The 17,793-nt window shown below is 42.4% G+C and overlaps 1 protein-coding gene across 9 annotated transcripts in view; it reads left to right on the top strand.

Moving 5' to 3' along the window:
• The window catches only part of STN1 (STN1 subunit of CST complex), a 41,870-nt gene that overhangs the window by 22,660 nt on the left and 1,417 nt on the right, over nucleotides 1-17,793 (top strand). For 5 of the 9 annotated variants that reach the window (XM_027596132.1, XM_027596128.1, XM_027596124.1 and 2 more), the window contains 3 exons: nucleotides 647-821; nucleotides 5,964-6,086; nucleotides 9,136-9,208. In XM_027596132.1, coding sequence (XP_027451933.1) covers nucleotides 647-821; nucleotides 5,964-6,086; nucleotides 9,136-9,208 — 371 coding nt within the window. Of the gene's footprint in view, nucleotides 1-646; nucleotides 822-5,963; nucleotides 6,087-9,135; nucleotides 9,209-11,414; nucleotides 11,557-17,793 lie in introns of those variants that run through there. The other 4 variants (XM_027596134.1, XM_027596133.1, XM_027596129.1 and 1 more) reach the window with 3 other exon arrangements.

Below are 17,793 nucleotides of genomic sequence, written 5' to 3'. Positions count from 1 at the left end.
GAATCCACGTTTATGTGCTCAATCTATAACAAAGGAGGCAAAAATAGACAATGGGGGAAGGTTTAAAAATCCTTTTTAAAAAATCAAAATATTAAAAAATTAAAATAAAAAATTAAAAAATTACAAATAGAAATACCATATGATCCAGTAATTCCACTAGTGGGTATGTACCCAAAGAAAACAAAAACACTAGTTCAAAAAACACCTCCGTGTTTATTGCAGCATTATTTACAGGAGCCAAGATAATGGAAACAACCTAAGTGTCCATCAAAGGGGAGGAGTGTGGGGAGGGTGGGGATGGACAAAACAGGTGAAGGAAAGTAGGAGATACAGGCTTCCAGTTATGGAATGAATAAGTCATAGGGATAAAAGATACAGCACAGGGAATATAGTCAATGGTATTATAATAGTATTGAATGGTGACAGATGGTAGCCATACTTCTGGTGAATGTAGCATAGTAATGGACTTGTCAATTGCTATATTGTATACCTTAAATTAATTTAAAATTGGGTGTCAGCTATACTTCAATCAATCAAACAAACGTCAATATAGCGTCACATTTTCCAGCTGAATTTCTGTTTTATGCACACTGAAAAGAAACAGAGGTGATAGTTTTCTGCAGGGCTTTTAAAAACTTTCCCCCAGCAGCGATCCAGGTGCCCTGGACCTTGCCAATCTCACGTGTTTGCTGAGTGAAAGAGCCAAAGAATTCCTCGTGGAGAACAAAGTGCAAACCTTTTACCAGCAGGAATTAGAAATTGTGGAATCTCTGCTGTCCCTTGCCAATCAGCCTGTGATTCACAGTGCCGGCTCTGAGCAGGTAAGTGCTGCATGCCCATGTGAGCATTCAGGTCCCCTGTCCCATATCTGTAGCTCAAGGGTATGGGTGAATAGGACTGTGGCATGAACACTCAGAGGGTAGACCCAGGGAATAGAGGTTCTGGTTCTAGTCCATGTTTCTCCTCTGGAAAGGTCACTGACCACTAAGAATTTGAAATGAGAATGCGCCTGCCCTTTTGTCCTCCTCATTTAATCTCAGTAAACTTAATCTTTGGGTAGGGTAAAAAAGTAGTTTAAGGTTCATACTACTTCTTAGTATTCACTGAGATGGGTATTTAATCTCAGCAGGAGCCAAATGAGAGGGAAATAAATGAGAAGAGGTAATTATTTTTCCAAGATTATTCAGCAAGAGGATTCTTTTTTTTTTTTTTTAAAGATTGTATTTATTTATTTGACACAGAGAGAGAATAAGCACAAGCAGGTGGAGGGGCAGAGGGAGAGGGAGAAGCAGGCTTCCCGCTGAGCAGGGAGCCCGATGCGGGGCTTGATCCCAGGACCCTGAGATCATGACCTGAGCTAAAGGCAGACGCTTAACCGACTGAGCCACCCAGGCGCCCCCAGCAAGATGATTCTTGAACCAAAGTTTTTAATGACTTGCTCTCTCTTCGTCAAAATAAGGTTACCTTATTAGGTTTTGAATAAAGACCAAGTTGTGTTCAGTCTATTTTATAAGTAAAAATTTCTAGGAGCAATCAAATAATTTCTTACTCGTCTGGGAAAGAGCTGTCCCTTTTCCCCCTCTCATGTTACAGGTGACCTTAAGTTGTTTGGTGTTTATTTATTTGCTTGGAATTAAGAGTTATTTGAAACTTTAATTTTAGGCTTTCCCTTTCATTGCAATTCTCAGGTTTTTTGTTGTTGTGACACCATTTATTTTTATTTATTTCATTTATTCCACGAGGGAATGATCTCTGCTGAAATGTCACCTTCTTGCCCTCCCCGTTTTTGCTCTGATAGCCACCTGCTTCCTCATTGTGTTATCACCCGTTTTCATACCTCAGGATATCGCTGGTATCTACTTGTTTGCCTACCTGTTCCTCTGCCAGAACTTAAATTTTACAAGGGCAGAGGTCTTCTCCATCTTGTTCTTTGCTCTCTAGAACCATGGCCTAGGACAGGGCTGCCATAAACTAAGTTCTTGATTATTTTTTGGTTGAAGGAATGAATAGTTTTTAAAAATTTAAATAGTCCCCAAAAGTATCTAGTTAAAAGTAAGTTTCCTTCCCATCCTCCCTCCTACCCTCTTTCCCCAGAGACAAGCTCCATTACTAGTCTCATGAGTATCCTTCTGAAGAGAGTCTGTGCATTTATAAACTAGGAGTAGTTCTAGCCCCCCCTTTTCTTCCACAATTGGTAGCATGCTAAACTCTGATCTGTACCTAGCTTTCCACTGAACTGCATGTCTTAGCCTTTAGCCATACATATGGATTTGCCACTCTAATAATCTTTTGTTACGTGTACCATAATTTATTTAACCAGTCTCTCCATTTCTGGACTGTTCAGAAGTTTTCCGATCTTTTGTCATTACCAGCAGGGCTGCCGTGAATACCTTGTTAGGTAACATAAGTTACTCGTGATTCTAGTGGAACAGACACCAGCTCCTCATCCTGACCTCCTAGGCGATGGCCACTGGGTCTCAGTTTCGTTCACGAACCTAATTATCTCCTGCTGGCCGCAGGCTGTGTGCCCGGTGACCCGCGATGTCATTCGCAGAGACGGGGATAGCGTGTCCGGGGACGCCCAGGTGGAGAGGGCCCGGACTAGCCGCCGCCTTCGGCCCTCCTGGGCTCCTTCGCGGGTGGGGTTCTGCAGCTGTCCGCGAGATTAAGCCTCCTCCCATTTAGTCGTTCAGAGGCGGCTCACCACCAAGTTAGCCTCCTAGCACTTGTGACCACTCTGTCGGCCTGTTGGGAAGGAAACTGAAGCTTAGCGAAGACCACATTATTCCCGTGAACCCACTCTTCTGTAGGAGCCGCAATTAAGTAGAGAGACTTTGAGGATTCTCTGAAGGCTCCTCCATTCAAAACGACCATGGGGAACTTTTGGCATGACGTCTTTTTGAAAATGCTCAGAGCAGAAACTTGTTGTCTGCCCAGTCAGGTATGTTTAAAGAGAAATGAATGTGGCACTTTGTTTTGTCTTTGGAAACTTTTTCCCATCAATTATGAATTATTCCCTCACACGACTGTGGTTGGGGAGGTCAGCATCATTAAGTTGAATTCTCCTTAATAGAGCCTAGGAGACTAAGGATACTTTACAGTGATGGTGAAACCCTAGATCATTTGGCACTTTCTGTTGTCATACAGATGAAAGCTTCACAAAAAATCATTGTGATAGTGTTATATAGTTTAGAGGCCAGGGGAGAGAGGGTTTGAATGTCATCCCCCCGCCTTTTTCCGTAGTGGCCCTTCTTAGCAAATTCAGAAACATGATAAGCAGACCTTGCAAAACCATTGTTTCTTTGACAGCTGGATAAATGTAGAGTTTGTTTGAGAATGAAGACTATATATATATTTCAGAGATCCACCCAGTTCCTGACCTGTGGCTGGGAGAGGCCTGCTCAGGCTCAGCATGTTCAGCCAGTCACTGTTTCTCTGTGCAGTTTCAGTTTCCCGAATCGGATGAGCCTTGTCTTTAAAAAAAGACAAGAAGGACACAAATCCCAGGCCAAGCCAAGCTGCTGGCTGGCAGAGATGATTGGAGGCCTTCCCCCGAGACTGTATCATTAGAACCAGTAGCGAGATACGTTTTGCGGCCAGCCGGGGCAAATGTTTTTGGAAAGGAAGTTTCACATACTGTTTATATTCGCAGAGCTTTTTCTGTTGGGTCCTTCTTGTTCACAGCTGAAACTGTGCTTTTAATCTCACGGTCCTAGCACACTGTCCTTCTGCTCCCTGAGCTTACAGAAATCTGGGAAGAGGAACTGAGCTTTTTGTGTGGTCTGGGGATAACCAGGAGTCACTTCTAATGATGGCAGTAATCATGCAACAATCATTTTTAGTCTCCGGTTTATTTCTATCTTGGTAAGAGCCATAACAAACTCGACCCTTAGGATCCTGATATTAAATTTACTGAAAAGATGAATTTCCTTAGAATTGTGAAGATTAAGTGGCTTTAACTGTTTCATGGGAGAGTCTATTTTGGGTTGATTGTGCTTCCCCTAATAAATACAGTTTTCCGTGAAGCCCCCAGAACACAAGGCTGTGTGACTGAGTATTGCTAGGTGAGTTGTTTATTCTAAACACGCTCACATAGATTTTCTGCCCGTGGGAGTCATCACATAGTTCTTGGCCTTATTCTGCCTTCAGAGAACGGATGCTGTCATAACTTGGAATGTTTGTCAATTTTCAGGCCATAATGTTCTAATGACCAGGTGCCCCAGCTTATTGACTATTAATTTAATTAAGAGTTTTAGATCACGATCCTGGAGTCCTGGAATCGAGTCCCGCATCGGGCTCCCTACTCAGCAGGGAGTCTGCTTCTCCCTCTGACCCTCCCCACTCTCATGTGCTCTCTCTCTCTCACTCATTCTCTCTCTCTCTCTCTCAAATAAATAAATAAAATCTTTAAAAAAAAAAAAAGTATTAGACTGTCCTCTTCAGCCCAGGGGAGCGTTTTGAAATATCACTAGGATACATTAGATTAAAACAATGCCTCTTTGGAAGGCCTTTTCTAGAAAGAGAGGATTTCTTTAATGATGCAGTGGTCAATGCTTGAAGCCATTTGGGGGTTTCTTTCCTTTCCCTATCACGTGCAGGAAATGTCATCAGCAGATCACAAGCAGGCTCTCTCTTTCAGTATCTGTGGGTACTGTCCCAGATAGACTTCATCAACATTTTTTTTAAAGATTTTATTTATGAGAGAGAGTGAGAAAGAAGAGAGAGAATGAGTGGGGGAGGGGCAGAGGGAGAAGCAGACTTCCCGCAGAGCAGGAAGCCCAGTGAGGACTCAATCCCAGGACCCTGGGATCATGACCTGAGCCTAAGGCAGACGCTTAACTGACTGAGCCACTTGGGCGCCCCTTCATCAGCATTCTTCATTAGGGGTAGTACTTTGCCTTCAAATGCTTTTTTAGAAGCTTTGCCTTGTTTCTTTGGTGTTGTCATCCTTTAAGTATCTTGACAACTTTCTGTCACATTAAAAATTGTTGTGTACCTTAAAGGACAGTTGTTCACTACTTTGTTTCAGAAATGGACTGAAAATCCCCAATGGAATAATAAAAAGGATACCTCCTCTATAATGGGATATTTACTTCCCATTCATTACACAGATATCTTATTAGTTACCCACTGTGTGCCCGGGAGGAGGTGGCCAAGTTGAAATAAAGTCCCCAACTCAGTAAGCTTACAGTTTAGTTAACCATGGTGGGACATACCTGAAGGCCCAGCTTCCTTGGGAACAAGAAATAGGGTGAACTGGTAACTGGGTAAACCCGTGTCTTAGAGGAGAAGTACTGAAATTGAGGAGATAGAAAACTGAGAGCAGCAGAGGTTCCTTTCCATGCGGTCTGGGACCCCTCCGCCTTCAGCCCCGTGGACCCGCCTCGGACAGACAGGTCTCCATATGGCTGTTTGCCTCCATTTAAAATAAGGAGACTACTTAATACTTTGTACATCCTAGAATCCCCAACTTTATTTCAGTATGTGTAAAATTCTCTGAAGTCCTTAGGAAGAGATTATATATAGCCATAATTTTAATGAAAAAACTGAGCTAATAAACATGTACAGTGTTTTGGCTCTGAATTAAAAAAAAAAAATCAAAGATTATCTTTTTGTTAAGGAAACTAATTCTACCAAAAGCAGCATGGGAATAGAAGTAATTTTAAATGTTCAAGACATACAAACTACATACTCCAAAGATTGTCTTCTTGATTTTCCATTTCATACTGTAAAATCGAACCAAATCACAACTAGGGTATGGAACAGTTACCAAGCGCGATCCTACCCAGGCCGACTTCCCAGGCCTGTTTAAATACCATCCTGCTAGGCCGCACACCTGGATCATTTTGACTCAGCAGAGAAAAAGCCTGTTGGGTGAATTCATAAACCAGTTGGTCCAGGGAGTTACTCTTAGATGCTGTAAGATGGGACTTAACTTCTTTTTCTTTTTCTTCTTCCTACAGGGGGATTCTAAGAATGACACCACTTCCAAGGCAATTCATAGTATATTTAAGAATGCAATACAGCTGCTGCAGGAAAAAGGTTTTGTTTTCCAGAAAGATGATGGTTTTGATAAGCTATACTATGTAAGAGACCTGCAACTTTATTTTTTTTCCTTCAAAGCTTCGATCACTATATTCATTTGTTAGGAATACCTGTTTACTATTTTTAAAATTCATTAAGGACGTTCATAAAATAAGGAGTGAAAGTCAGCCCTTCTCTTTCCCCAAGGTGCCATTTCTTTTTAAAGATGTTATTTATGTATTTTAGAGAGCACAAGCGGGAAGGGGCAGAGGGAGAGGGAGAAAGAATCTGAAGGAGATTCTGTACTGGGCGCAGAGCCCAACGTGGTGCTTGATCCCATGCCCGGGAGATCACGACCTGAGCCAAAACCAGTCAGACACTTAACCCGCTGAGCCGCCCAGGCGCCCGCCCCCCACCCCAGTTGCCATTTTTAACAGTATGTCCTTCTAGACACTTACTGTGCATTTACAAATGTACACATATAGATGCTTCTGTGGCTTTTTTGTTTTCCCCCCAAAAGTGATCATCCTGCAGATCAGGACTTCTCAACCTTAACACTGGGCCAGATGGTTCTTTTGCTGTGGGTGGCTTTTCTTTGCATTGTGGGAGGTCTAACAGCATCCCTGGCCGTCAATTACTAGAGAGCAGTAGCAGCCCCCTGAATTGTGACAACCAAAAATGTCTCCGGACATCGCCAGGTGTCCCCTAGGGCAGTTGAGAACCACTGCTGCAAATAACGCCTGGCAGTTTTGGGGGGTGGGGTACCAAAACAGCACATCACAGGCATCTTTCCGTTTTAGTACTTATAAGTCTCCCTCAATCTTTTTGGCCTCACATGGTATTATGGGTTCTTGCCCTACACTTCTAACCCCTTCTTTCTGGTGGACATCGATGTTGATTCTGAGTTTTGCTCTCACAGATAGTGTTGCTGTGACTACCTTTGTGAATTCACGTAAGCATTTCTGTAAGATTTGCTCTTAAAAGAGGAATTGCCAGCGCAAAGGGCATGTATCTTTAAGCATTTGGTCAGCACAGTCTGATTGACCTCCCAGAAGGCGATACTCACTGACATTCCCACCAGGGGTACAAGGGCCTGCTTGCCTCATACTTTCAGAGTTAAAGTTTCACCTCTTGCTGCCTACCTTTAATACTTGGAGGAGCCGTGCTTTCAGTGAAAATGGGCTTACTCGTGACCGCTGATATTAGCAGCGTAGATGTGGCTTCAGTCACAAGTGATTCTCCTAGAGGCAGGTCAAAATTCCGAGGAATCCCAGAAGTCTCACTCTTTACAGACATGATTCTGGAGGGCAATCTTTCCTTAATAGGACATTTTCTTGATGTTGGGTTACTCTAGTGATTCCGCATTTGAGAGAGTTTTTTTAAATTAATATATGTTTTAAATACTATTTGAGTAAAACTTTTAAGTTTTTTGTTTTTTTTTAAATTTTATTTTTAGGTAATCTCTACACCCAAGGGATGCCTGGGTGGCGTAGTTGGTTAAGCATCTGTCTGCCTTCAGCTCGGGTCATGATACCAGGGTCCTGGTATCGAGTCCCACATCGGGCTCCTCACTCAGCGGAGAGCCTGCTTCTCCCTCTGCCTGCCACTCCCCCTGCTTGTGCTCCCCCTCTCTCTGACAAAATAAATAAATAAAATCTTTAAAAAAAAAATCCCTACACCCAGTGTGGAGCTTGAACTCACAACCCTGAGATCAAGAGTCACATGCTTCACCAGCTGAGCCAGCCAGGCACCCCAGTTTTGTTTTTGCTTCTTTAAAATACTACACCCAATGTGGGGCTTGAACTCACTACCCTGAGATCAACAGTTGCATGCTCTACCCACTGAGCCAGCCAGGGGTCCCTGAGTAACTTTTGAAAAGGGTGTTCTAGTCTCTGTACAGATGAGTGCAGACCACCTCCTCCTGCTGGAAAGGCCTGGTAAGGTTGGAGAAGCCTATGCTGGGCAGCTCCCCTTCCCATGCCTCCCCAACCCCTCCCATATCCCCCACCACCACCACCGTCTGAGACTCTGGGTTGGCCCCCTGTGTCTGTAAAACGTGGCTTTTCCTGGGCAGCAGCCAGGGCTAAGGTGTGGCGGGGCTAGGGCACTTCCTCCTGTGAATCAGTGTGAGCCGGAATGGGTGATCAAGCAGTAATAGCTCTTTTCCTCTGCAGAACCATCCCCCTTCTCTCCTCCCTTCCACCTCCTGCCTGGGCTGTAGGTTTCTGTTTTCTCGGGGAAGTAGTTGTCACAGTGATGTGGATACTTCTGTTTGTGTAGCGCTTTCCTCCTTCAGCAGCTCTCACTCCCATTACCTTAGTTGATCTTCACAATAACCTTGTGAGTCAAGATCCCCATTCGTCCTAAAGTCTGGTCACACAATTCCTGATACATGTGTTTGTTTGCATGCTTTTTTTTTCCCCCTTCCTCTTTTCCTTCCTTCCTTCCTTCCTCTCTCTCTCTCTCTCTCTCTTTTTCTTTTTTTTGTTTTCAGATTTACTATGGAACATGAAGGTAAAACGCAGATGGTTACTTGGCTTCCCTCTTACTGGAGCCGGTTGAGAAAGGAGCTTAGTTATGTTTGCCTTTGAGACAGAAAGTGTTTCTGTAGATGAGCTAGATGTACTCTCTTGCTAGCTTTTCCTGACAGTTTTTATTGCATTTGTTTTTCTTTGGGGTTAGGAGAAAGAAGAATACTAATGAGACATGAGACAGGTATCAGGGCCCAGAGGAAGGAGCCCTGGTTGGAGATCGAGACTTTGATCACTTGTGGCTCCCTTCGAATATAAAGATGAGTAAGAGAAATGAATGTATTTGAGAAGAAAGTTGCTCCTTAAAAGTACAGAATTTCAGTTTTTCTTGACATCATGGTCCAGGAAACCACCTTCCAAGGGAGTATGCCTCCAGGCCGGCTACAAAGCAGTGAGCTGCCGAGGGACAGAGCTGGTTTGACAATAGGCCAAGTATCAAAAACTCTCTTGTTGGTGTAGGGATGGTAATTACTGTGGAATTTTTAGAAACTATCCTAAATACTAATCTGGGAGTCTGGGTGACGCAACCACTTCCTTCCTTAAGAATGCTGTATTCCCTGGTCCTGTTTTTCCCATTTAGGTAACCAGAGAAGACAAAGAACTGCACAGAAAGATCCACCATATCATTCAAGAAGACTGCCAGAAACCAAATCGTAAGTGGTGGAATGTACATGTATGTGGTGCCTTGGTGCACTGGAGGGGGATGTTCCCTCCCAGAGAGCACTGGATGGAGAGTCAGGAGACCCGGGGCTTTCCCCAGTAGTGACTTGGAAATATGATTGGTCCAGACACCTGCCCTCTCTGACCCTCAGTCTCTTCTTCTGTACAGTGAGCGTTAGACTCTCACAGTTGTTCTCACCTTAGCTTCATGTACGACTTGACCCTGGAGCTTCTTTAAACATGCAGTGCTCAGGTCCCAGCCCTGGGGATGCTGATTCATTAGGGGCTGGGACAGGAGCTGGCCAGGGCAGCGTCTCAGGTGACTGCAGTACAGTGAGGTAAGCCACCAGGCTAGGACTTTTCTTCACCTTCCGGTTCTCATGTTCCCTCTGATTTGTCTTCTTCTACTCTTGCCCCTCATCTTTGAATGCAGACAAGGCAGTTTCCTCTCTTCTGCCATCAAGCCTTTCTGTGTTAGGAGAAATGGTTCTAGACATTACAGTTTATGCTTAGTGTAATTTAGTCATCTTGGAACCTGATAATTTGCAGAAGAAATGTTTAAATGCAGTTGGTTTTAGTGGAGTTAGGTCAACCCCTAGTGGTTAGAAACTCAAACTGTAGCTAGTCTGACAACAGACATTACCATTTTCACACTAGTTAGAAAGAGAAGAAAGCACTACTCCTATCTTTAAATCCTGTGTAAACTGATCAGACTTCAAGGTGACTTTTCAAAGTCTGTCTTTTGTCAAACATATGCTGATAATGAATGTTGGCATTTGTCAACAAGGGAGGCTGGGAGAGAAGGGGAAAGACTTGTGAATGACTGCAGTTCTCCTCAGCCTGCTTGCTTTCTCTCCAGAGAAACCCACCCCCAGCCCTTTCAGCCCCTCCATCCCTGGGGCCTGGCCCTGGTCCAGGCTGAGTCAGCAGGCGGAGCTGGGCCAGGTCTCCGGCCCTGGTGTTTATGGTATGCAGCCCTACTTAGCCTTTAAGAACCCATGAGGTCAGATCCCAGAATGGTGTGACAACAGATCTTAAAATAAACTGAAAGCAATCTGTTATTTTAATGCAGAATTTCTGGCTTTTGTTCACATCATTCAGAACAACAAGGATGAGTCTCCTTGAGTTGAGGGAGAACCTGTCCATCCACAATTTAGGGAGCTTTATAGAGCAGTGAACTGTGGAGTTCCTCAACCAAGAAGAGATAAGAGATGAGAGGCTGCTCCCCAGATAGACTCCCTGCACCCATCTTCCTCATTGGCCACCTGGCCAGATCCTTACTTTGATCTGCACTAGGAACAGGATGGATTGAAATAATCCCAGTGCCTGGTGAAGCGAATGAAAGGAACTCACACTGCATTTCTCAGGAGAGCCAAACTCCCTGTGGCCTGAGAGTCTGCAAAAGTGGCAGGTTTTCCTTCCCCTCCTAACCCCCAGACCTGCCCCAGCCCTGGTGAATGTGTGTGTCAAGGTGGACCCCCTGTGCCCCTCAGTCTGTATGTGGGGACCTCTGACAGCTATAAGCCAGGCCCCGGAACTAGGAAACTCTGAGGAGCTGAATTCTGGAGCATGAGGAACTGAGAATGCCGGGAAAAATACTTCGTAGGGACTGTCTTGGCATCTGTTGTGACCACTCGTCCTAGAAAATATCTGTGACATATATATATATATTCTGAGTAATCATGTATGGACATGGTAAAAGTCAGACAGTGCAAAGTGCACACAGAAAATCAGAATCCCTCCCAGTCCCGAGCCCCAGGCTCTGTGTTCTCACGTCCAAAGCCAGTGGGTGTTACTAGTTTCCCGCCTGTCGTTCTAGAGAGGTTATATACACGTACAAGCATATTGGTGTAGTTAAAGCCCCACAAGTAAAGGTTAGCATACAGTACTCAGTGTTCCACACCTTGTATCTTAAATCTAACATTGGCTTCTAGAAGTCATTCAGCAGCAGCAGCACGTCCAACACTGCCTCAGTCGTCTTAATACCACACAGGATTCCATTATACGTATAGATAGATCTTCAACCTCTCAATCATTCCTACTGGGCCTTTAGTGTGTTTCTGACCTTTTGTACAAAATACAGAATTGAGTTTTTCCTTATCAGGATGATCAGTAGGACGTAAACTCTTTAGTCATTTAGGAGTATTTCAGTAAACGGATAAACTTAGAATAAGGAAAGGACTATAAACCTGTTTTCAGTCCCTAAAGCACTGATCCTGGGCTTGTTCAAAGACCGGCAGCATGGCAGAGTTGTGAAGAACTGGGCTCTGGAGCCCCCTTGCCTGGGTTTGAATCCCAGCTCTGTCACTTTGTAGCTGTGTGACCTTGGGTAAGTCTGTGCCTCAGTTTCTTTTTTTTTTTTAAGATTTATTTATTTTAGAGAGAGAGCGTGTGGGTGGGAGGAGGGGAGAGGGAGAGAGGGAATCTCAAGCAGACTCCCTGCTGGATGCAGAGCCTGACACAGGGCTCGATCTCACGACCCTGAGATCATGACCTGAGCTGAAATCAAGAGTCGGATGCTCAACCAACTGAGCCACCTAGGCTCCCCTCTTTTTTTTTTTTTAGTTAAGTATAGTTGACCTACAATATTATATTAGTTTCAGGTGTACAATATAGTGATTTGACATTTATATACATTACAAAGTGGTCACCATGATGTCTGGTTATCATCTGTCACCATACGTAGTTATTAAAATATTCATGACTATCGTCCCTATTCACATCGCTGTGACTATTTTATAACTGGAAGTTTGTACCTGTTAATCCCCTTCACCTATTTCATCCATCCCCTCACTTCCGTCCTTCCTCTCTGGCAACCCCGTTTGTTCTCTGTATTTATCCGTATTTATAAGTCTGTTTCTGTTTTGTTTGTTGGTTTTGGTTTTTAGAATCCACATATAAGTGACATCATATGGTATTTGTCTTTGTCTGGCTTATTTCACTTAGCATAATACCCCCTAAGTCTACCCATTGTTGTCGCAAATGGCAAGATCTCATTATTTTTTATAGCTGAGTAATGCTCCATTGTATATGCACACCGTATCTTCCTTATTCATTCATCTATCGATGGACACTGAGGTTGCCTCCATATCTTGGCTATTGTAAATAATGCTGCAATGAATATAGGGGTGCATATATCTTTTACACTAGTATTTTCATTTTCCTCAGATAAATACCCAGAAATAGAATAGCTGGATCACATGGTATTTCTGTTTTTAATTTTTTGAGGAACCCCCACACTGTTCTGCACAGTGGCTGCACCGGTTTATGTTCCCACCAACGGTGCAAGAGGGTTCCCTTTTCTCCACATCCTCTCCAACACTTGTTATTTCTTGACTTTTTGATTCTGGCCATTCTGGCCATTCAGGTGTGAGGTGATATCTCATTGTGGGTTTGATTTGCATTTCCCTGATGATGAGTGATGTTGAGCATCTTTTCGCGTGTCTGTTGGCCATCTGTGTGTCTTCTTTGTAAAAATGTCTATTCAGGTCTTTTTTGGGGGCACCTGGTTGGCTGAGTGGTTGGGTGTCTTGAGTTTGGCTCAGGTCATGATCTCAGGGTCCTGGGATCAATCGAGCCCCACGTCAGGCGCCCTGCTGAAGGGAGCCTGCTTCTCCCTCCCCCTCTCCTGCTCCCCCTGCTTGTGCTCTCCTCGCTCTCTCTCTCTGTCAAATAAATAAAATCTCTAGAAAAAAAATTGGATTGTTTGCTTTTTTGGTATTGAGTTATATGAATTCTTTATATATTTTGAATATTAACCCCTTAAAGATCTATCATTCACAAATATTTCCTGTTCAGCAGGTGCCTTTTTGTTTTGTTGATGGTTCCCTTTCTGTGCAAAAGCTTTTTAGTTCAGTCTAGTCCCAATTGTTTATTTTTGCTTTCGTTTCCCTTGCCTGAGGAGACAGATCCAAAAAATACTGCTAAGGCTGACGTCCAAGAGTTTACTGCCTATGTTTTCTTTTAGAAGTTTTATGGTTTCAGGTCTTACTACATTTAGGTCTTTATTCCATTTTGAGTTTATTTTTGTGTATGGTGTAAGGAAGTAGCCCAGTTTCATTCTTTTGCATGTAGCTGTCCAGTTTTCCCAGCACCACTTATTGAAGAGACTGCCATTGTATATTCTTGCCTCCTTTGTCATAGGTTAAGTGACTATCTACACGTGGGTTTATTTCTGGGCAGTCTATCCTGTTCCATTGATATATGTCGGTTTTTGTACGAGTACCATACTGTTTTGATTACTACAGCCTTATAGAATAGTTTGAAATCTGAGGGCATGATACCTCCAGCTTTGTTCTTTTTCAAGATTGTTTTGGCTGTTTGGGGTCTTTTGTGGTTCTGTTTTTGTTCTAGTTCTTTGAAAAATGCTGTTGGTATTTTGATAGGGATTGCATTGAATCTGTATTTTGCTTTTGGTAGTATGGACATTTTAACAATATGAATGCTTCCAGTCCATGAACATAGAATGTCTTTTCCATTTATTTGTGTCATCTTCAATTTCTTTCATCAGTGTCTTATGGTTCTTAGAGTACAAATCTTTCATCTCTTTGGTTAAGTTTATTCTTAGGTATTTAATTCTTTTGATGCTATTATAAATGGGATTGTTTTGTTTTCGTAATTTCTCTTTCTGTTAGTTCGTTTTTAGTGTATAGAAATGCAACCAATTTCTGTATATTAATTTTGTATCCTGCAACTTCACTGAATTTGTTTATTAGTTCTAATGGATTTTTGGTGGAGTCTTTTGGGTTTTCTATATAGAGTATCACGTCGTTTGCAAATGGTGACAGTTTTACTTCTTCCTTAGCAATTTTGATGCCTTTTATTTCTTTTTTTTTCCTGATTGCTGTGGCTAGGGCTTCCAGTACTATGTTGACGAAGGTTTGCCTTATTGTCTTTATATGCAAAATGGGGATAATAATAGTACCCATATGATGGGTTGTTATGGGCTTTAAATACATTGGTAGAGTAGGAAGTACCAGCAATCTGTCTCTCCACTTAAGACAACAATTGCATCTGCCTAATGTAACTATGTTGGAACTCTGGAGTCTACTGAAGGCTTGCAACTTCCAGGGGAAGGCTTGGAGAGTAAATTGGGGATAATTTCAGTCAATTTTTAGCTTTTAGTAGCAGGTACCATTTCTTCAAGAAATGCTCAAGGGCATCCAATGTGGTGAAATGAAAGGACACTAGACAGTAACTCAGAGCCATGTGAAGAAATAGAGATCTCAGTAATGGTAAATACATGGACAATTATGAAAGCTAATATTTCATAACAATGGTTTATAACTTCACTTTTTGATTTCTGTATGATTTAAGAGGCTAATACGTTGTGAAAAAATAATTATTAGTCTACTTACATTATTGTAGCCTTGGTTTTTAATTCCACATTTTGTTTTCTATATAATTTAAGAGACTAATGAATTTGAAAGAATACTTAGTTTATGTTCTTGGGCAACACAGTGTGTAAAGATGTAATTTTGTGACATCAACAACCGAAAGATGTGGGGATAGAGCTATAAAGGAGCAGAGTTTTTCTGTGTTGAAGTTAAATTGGAATACATTCAAATTAGGATGCTGAGTAATCCCCATGGTAACCACCAAGAAAATAGCTATAGAATATGCACAAAAGGAAATAAGAAAGGAATTTAAACATTTCACTAAAAAAAAAAATCAGCCAAACACAAAAAGCATTCAGTAATGCAGGAAACAAAGGACAAAAAGTTATAAGGCATATAGAAAACAAATAGCAAAATAACAAAAGTAAGTCCTTCCCACCCCCCCACCCCCCCAACAGTAATTAGTTTAAACCTAAATGGATTTAACTCTCCACTCAAAAGACAGATTGGCAGAATGGATTAAAAAAAACATGCTCCAACTCTATGCTGTCTACAGAAGCCTCACTTTAAGATCCAAAGACAAGTGGATTGAAAGTCAAAGGATGGAAAAAGATACCCTGTGCAAATAAAAGTAACCAACAGAGAGCAGGAGTGGCTATACTAATATCAGACAATACCAACTTTAAAACCAGAAAGTTTACAAGAGACTAAGAAGGGCATTATATATCATTAAAAGTTTCAATACAGCAAGGAGATACAGCGATTATAAACGTTTCTGTACCTAATGACAGACCATCCAAATAGATGGAGCAAAAGTTGACAAAATTGAAAGGAGAAATAAATAGTTCTACAATCATAGTTGGGGACGTCAGTACCCTACTCTCAATAATGGATAGAACAAGCAGACAGAAGATAAGTAAGGAAATAGAGAACTTGAACACTGCAAGAAATAAGCTAAATCTAACAGACCTACACAAAACACTCTCTGCAACAGTAGAATACACATTCTTGTCGAGTGTACATGGGGCATTTTCCAGGATAGACCATATGTTAGGCCACTAGTGACGTCTCAGTAGATTTTAAAAAATCACCATACAAAGTATCTTCTCTGATCACAATCGGATGAAGTTAGGAGTCAGTGACAAAACTGGAAAATTTAACAAATGTGTGGATATTAAACAACACTCTTAACTAGTAGATCGAAGAAATCACAAAGGACATTGGAAAACAGCTAGAGATGAATGACAATGAGACTACAACATACCAAAACTTAGAGATGCAGCACTAAAGGGAACGTTATAGCTACAAACACGTTAAAAAACAAGAGGGATCTCAAATCAAAACCTAACTTCTAACAATTTAAGGAACTAGAAAAAGAACAAATTAAGCCCAAAGCTAGCAGAAGAAACTAGAGTAAAGATAAATGAAATAGAGAATAGAAAATAATAGAGAAAATGAAACCAGAAGTTGGTTCTTTGAAAAAATCAACACAATTGCCAAACCTTTAGCTAGAGGGACTAAGAAGAAAGGGAAAAGACTCAAATTACTAAAATCAGAAATGAAAATGACATTAGTACTAGTTCTCCAGAAATAAAGACTGTGAAAGAGTACTGTGAACAATTGCATGCTAACAAACTGGATAACCAGATGAAATGGGCAGGTTCCTAGAAACACAGAACCTACCAAGACTGAATCACAGAGAAAAAGGAAATCTGAGTAGAGCTATAGCTAGTAAGGAGATTGCGTCAGTAACTAAACATCTCCCGACAAAGAAAAGCTCTGGACCTGATGGCCTCACTGGTGAATTCTACCAAACACCTAAAGAGGAACTAAAACCAGTCCTCCCCATGTGACTGGAAGGGCCCTTGGTGAGCACCCTTCCCAAACAGCAGCATGGCCTTTCTGAAGAGATAGTTCGAGGCCTTCAGGGCAGTCAGGATCACTGCTTAGAGGAGCCCCACATATGTCCTCTGTAAGTCCTCTTGAGCCCTGAGCTTGGGCATGCAGGCCCTGCAGAGACGGATTAAAAGCCAGGCGGTGGTGAGAGTCCTAGTGCTGTGCTCCCTGTCTGCTGTGTGCAGACCCAGTTTGGTTGGAGCCCCTTTCCACCCTCCAGTATCACCCTTCTCAGGAAGAGCTGAAGCTGCTTTAGAGCAGGGACTAGGTTATATGTGTCATCTTAGGTTATGGAGATGACAACAGAATCATAGTCATTCCCATGTAAGGAGCACCTGCCACGGGCCTCCTTTGATCCCCACAGCCACCGGTGAAGTAGGTGATTTTTCTCCCCATCTTACAGATGAGGAAACAGACCCAGAGACGTGAGCCACACTGCCTCTGTCGGAGCCAATACTTGAATTTGGGTCTGGTGGCCTCTGGAGTCCGCTCTCCAACTGTCACTTGCTCCTCCTTGCTCTGCACTACACACGTAGTAGGTGTTCAGGAAGTCTTTATTGAATGAATGTTGAAGGAATAGCCTGGAAACCAGTGAAGGTGGCAAGTTTTTCAACAGTAACCCCAACTGGGAGGGATAATGAGTGGACAGGGCCAGTAGAGGTCAGAATTTAGCAAGTCTTTGTTAGCTCTGGAGCATGGTTTGGGATATTCTCTGACCCTTAGAGCTGGAAAGAACCCCAGAGGTGCCCTCACCCCCTTTATAGTCCCTCCCCCTCCTCATTGGTGAGAAAACTCAGGCTCAGAGATGCTGTGAGTTGCCCAAGGCCACAGAGGTACACCACCTCCCAAACCATGCTTTGCCCAACACCACGATACCACTTTAATCACCTTCCTGGAGCCTAAAGCATTTTGTTCTCTGAAAACAACCTTCGGTGACTGTGTGTCACAGCAGGTGTGCCAGATGCTGGGGAGACAACAGGGGCCAAGCTTGGCCCTGCATGGTGCTTGAAGTGAATCTGGGGAGGCTTTGTTTTCAGTAATGAGGTTTGACTTTGACTCCGAGTTACAAATGCATTTTACATCATGACCCAGTACATTATATTTACATATATATGTACATACACATATAAAATGTATTTTATATATATATAAATATACATATTTTAAGTATGTATGCATATATGAATATTTATATATATAAAAAGTTTCACAAAATAATACACTATAATGCAATGCATTTTGTAATTTCCTATTCCCGTCTTTCTTACTCTGTTGGTAAGGAAACAGTTGCTAATCACAGCCCATTATGTTGATTTCATGACCCTCCGTAGTGGTCAGAACGTCAC

The sequence above is a fragment of the Zalophus californianus genome, chromosome 15 (assembly GCF_009762305.2).
Source record: "Zalophus californianus isolate mZalCal1 chromosome 15, mZalCal1.pri.v2, whole genome shotgun sequence".
NCBI lineage: Eukaryota > Metazoa > Chordata > Mammalia > Carnivora > Otariidae > Zalophus > Zalophus californianus.
Note: the sequence above shows the minus strand (reverse complement) of the source record. Positions and strands in the feature narration are given on the sequence as shown.